At 36.2% G+C, this 4,425-nt stretch overlaps 1 protein-coding gene across 1 annotated transcript in view; it reads left to right on the top strand.

The window, feature by feature from the left end:
• The first annotated feature begins 1,618 nt into the window (after positions 1-1,618).
• The window catches only part of DEPDC4 (DEP domain containing 4), a 20,741-nt gene continuing 17,934 nt past the window's right edge, over positions 1,619-4,425 (top strand). The window contains 4 exon segments of the mRNA XM_006172170.2: positions 1,619-1,934; positions 3,829-3,838; positions 3,915-3,955; positions 3,958-4,059. Of these exon segments, the coding sequence (XP_006172232.2) occupies positions 1,619-1,934; positions 3,829-3,838; positions 3,915-3,955; positions 3,958-4,059 (469 nt within the window).

Here is a 4,425-nt window from a genome sequence, read left to right as displayed (position 1 = left end):
CCCGCCCCACCCCGCCCCGCCCCCTCGCTACCTACATTTTAAGGTCCCGCCCCTACCGGAACTCCGTCTGGTCCCGAATTACTCAGGTGACGTACCCTTGGAGAGTCCAGGGAAGTAGCACTTCTCAAACTTTCATATGCCCTCCAGTTACTTGGGGACCTTGTTAAAGATGTAGAATTTTGACTCCGGAGTAGGGACTGATATTCTGCATAATAAGTTCCTAGATGACGGCCTTACTTTTTTTAAAATTAAAAATTTTCTGAGGTTGGGAGGAAAGACAAGTGACTGCTAACTATGGATTTTCGTTAGAGTGGGGGGTTGATCTGGGGTGAGCTCACAGAGGTGATTGAATAACTTTGTGAATGTGATAAAAGCAATTAACTGGATACTTTAAAAGGGCGAAATTTATGATACATTAATTATATATAAAAATACTGCTATCTAGTTAACTTTGAAAATAAAATAGTTGTATAAATGGATATCATATGCATGTTATAAAAAATTCAGAAACAATAAAAAGAGAACATCTCTTTTCAACCACCATTATAATCCTACTTCACAAATAGTTCAAAGCGTATCCTTTCAGATCTTTCTATATGCTTGTATGTAGACTGGGAATAATTTTTTTCTATTTTAGAGAGATTTTTGCTATAGAAAACGTGCCCTCGCCAGAGAGAAACAAAGACAGAAAGCAAGAAATCACACACACACACCCCTTTGGAGTTGGGGTTGGAGATGGCCACACCACACTCCCCTCTCCATTCACCTGTTGGGATTTTGAGCACACACATACACATACCCAGTGTGTTTTAATCTGCTGGTCGGGGATTCGAACCATAGTTAACCATGTGGGAGTCTAGCGAAGTAACCATTACAGCATCTGCTGGTCCTGAGAATTTATTTTTACCTAAGTAGGATCATTGTATACAAATTGTTCTGTTTGGCTCATTGGTTTCTTATTTTTTTGTTTGTTTCTTTTTTTCTTACTTAAGGAGATCCTGCCATGCTATAAACATAGCTCTACTTCATTCTTTCTAATGGCGGCCTACTATTCTGTAGTAAGGCTATATTATGATTTATTTAAGTAGTCCCTAGGTGCTGGACATTTTGATTGTTTCCAGGTTTTCATTATTATCTTTTAACAAGAACAGCTAACAGACCAATTGATTGGTTTTGTTCAGTTTCTTTCACAGATACCTTTGATGGGCAACCATAGTTCGAGTCCTGGACATGGTGGCTTGCTTTCTAACTCTCCTTCCCACCCCGCCCCCTTGTCAAATTAAAATAAATGAATGAATAAATAAAATTATATGATTGTTTTTAAAAAATCAAAATAAATGTGTCCTTAAATATTCTTCAAGATTAATTATAACTAAAAATTATTTGCATAATCTTTATGCTTTATAAGTTCACATAATACATTTCAAATAAGTAAAGCAAGTTCCTAGATTTATTGTATTTTTTTCTGGAAGATAATTTAGTAAATATATTATGGTTTATGCAAGATGTGAGATGAAATTTGAGAAAGACATTAGCAATAGATATGCCATCAAAAAGCATAAGGTTGTCAAAAATGAAAAACTTACATATTTTTGTGTAATCTAAATTGGTTAGAAACATGTTATTTTCAGAATGTTCTGGTTCTTTTCAAACCACTCAGATATGGGATGGTATTATTTACTCCCTTCAGACTCAAGTAGAAATAAAAAGAAGAGGGCACCATTTACGAACATACAAAGATTGTTTTACTGGCTCCGATGTTATTGATGCAGTATTAAGTCATTTTATGTACAGTATGTACCTAAGTATCAATGACATCTCTCGTGTTAAAGGAGTTCATCTTTGCCAAGTTGTAATGAATCATGAAGTAATTGAACCTGTAGGAACAAAGCTCTTCAAAAATGAAAAGGAATTGGAATTTGAAGATTCCAACAGTATTCTTTATAGTTTTATAGAATTATTTTATTTATTCATTCATTTATTTTATTTTATTTTGACCACAGCAAGACAGAGAGAGAGAGAGAGAAAGTAAAAAAGCAAGCTACCAGTTCTGGGATTCAAACCATGGTTGGCCATGTGGGAATCTCCAGCACCTTAACCACCACGCCACCTGCTGGTCCCCAGCCTCTACAGATTTCTAAGTGATAAACCATCTTATGTTTTTTGTAAAAGAAAAAAAGAATACTGAGGATAGATTGATTAATTAAATAAAAGAACCTTTAAGGTTAATGTTAACCAAGATACTGTAATATCTTGTGTTTGGATCCTGGTGGCACTGTCTTTGTTGAACTAAACTGAAGTAGTTAGCTCATAAAAGAAGTACAAAAAATAATCAGCTTCATTTGTTTTTAAATTATTGTGGAGGGACCAGCAGTTAGCTTAATGTCTATGTTGCTGGACTCCCATGTAGTCGACTGCAGTTCGAGTCCCAGACCCGGTGTCTTAAACTCACACCAGGTGCATGTGCGTGCATGCCCAAGATCCCAAGAGGAGAATGGAGGCCAAGGGATTGCGGTGTTGGCCATGCCGCCAGAGGGGTGATTTCTCGCTTTCTGTCTCTGTCTCTCTCTGTCTTTCTGGTGAGCACACACGCCCTATAGCAAAAACCTCTCCAAAAAAGAAAATAAGTAAATAAATAAATAAATAAATTATTGTGAATAACATTATCATATAATATTTTAGGAAAAACTATATCCCTTGAAGAATTAATATTCTTTCTAATTTCAAAAAACAACTAGCTATATTATCAATAAAAGCCCAGGTTCTCTGGAAACTTAGAGCAAAATTGTTCTACTCTATCATGGCAACTATGTTATCCTTAGAATTAAGTTATATACTTTCTCTTTATTTCTCTTTTCTGTTAAATTATGTTAAAAATGTTTTTCAAGGGTCAGCAGGTAGTATGTCATTAAGGTATTGGACTCTCACATGGCAAACCATGGTTTGAGTCCTGGACCAAGTAGCTTGCTTTATCACTTTCTTTTCTCTTTCTGGTGAGTGAATGTGCTCTACAGCAAATTTGAAAAATAATAAATAAAATTAAAAATAAATAATTATTTAAGAAAAGATGTTTTACAAAACTTATTTCCTTTGTGAGTGTGCAAGAGAGAGAGAGAGAGAGGAATTTTCAATAGGATCTTCACACCATGATCCCGCCCCAAGCTCTGTAACCAGCTAGGATTATAGGCATGTCCTTGAGCATATTCAGCATGTTCTAGGAAAGAACATGACCCAGAGCCTTTCTATATAGCCTCCAGCATTGTGAAGCAGTGTTCCTATTGCATGTATCACTGAAGTTAGGCCTCTGTTAAATTCATTACTTGTATTGGGGCCAGATGGTGTAATGGTTATGTCACTGGACTCCCATGTAGTAGATGACGGTTCGAGTCCTGGACCCATGACTTAAAAGCTCTTTGGGGGTGGAGGGCAGGTGGCATGATGGTTAAGGGCACTGGTTTCCCACATGGGTGACTGCGGTTCAAGTTCCAGACCTGGCAGCTTGCTTTCCCACTGTCCCCTCTCTCTCTGTCCCTCTCTGGTCAAAATTTTTTTTTTAAATTAAAAAATAAATAAAAATAAATAAATAAAATGAATGAATAATTCTTTTTTAAAAAAAGAGAGAGAAAGAAAAAAGATCCCAAGAAGAGAATGGAGAAGAGATTGCAGTGGGGCCATTTCCCCCAGGGGGTGATTTCTCGCTTTCTGTCTCTCTAAGTCTTTCCAGCGAATGCATATGCCCTATACCAAAAATCTCTCTCTCAAAAAATATTTGTTATTTGTAGCTTTTATTGTAAACTGCTTGAAATCTTTTTTTTTTTTTGAAATAAGAACTTTATAAGTAAATTCCTATAAATTAATTAAAATGTATATTTCGATTTTGGTCCTGGGTAATACAACCCTATATTTTTTACCAGACTGGAAAGTGAAATTATTTCAAATCCTCTAGCACAAGAGATGATGAGGAAAGCATCAAGGAACTTATTCATACAATGAGTAGGAATCCAGTTTTACCTTCAGATATCACAGTTAGCAAACCTGTTCTTCAGCTTTAAAAAGTAGGTAATGTCAGTGTCCTTTTCTTTTTCAGAACTTTATAAAGAAAAAGTGACCTTTTTTTGTTAATAGACTATTTAAGAGCACTGTCTGCAAAACTGAGAAGAAAGTACAGAGAGTTTCCCTTAAACCTCTTTGTCACCATTCACATAAAACCTCTCATTCTGTCAACATGATGGCCCAAAATGTGGTACATTTGTTGTAATGACGAACATTCCTTTATTTTATTTTATTGTTTTGAGAGAGTTTTTTGACGTAGGGCACGTGTGCTTTCCAGAGAGACAGGAAGACAGAAGGCAAGAAATCACCCCCCATGGGAACCAGCAGTTAGCGTAATGGCTATGTCGCTGGACTCCCACGTAGTTGACCGCG

The sequence above is a fragment of the Tupaia chinensis genome, unplaced genomic scaffold (genome assembly GCF_000334495.1).
Source record: "Tupaia chinensis unplaced genomic scaffold, TupChi_1.0 Scaffold000054_1, whole genome shotgun sequence".
NCBI lineage: Eukaryota > Metazoa > Chordata > Mammalia > Scandentia > Tupaiidae > Tupaia > Tupaia belangeri.
Note: the sequence above shows the minus strand (reverse complement) of the source record. Positions and strands in the feature narration are given on the sequence as shown.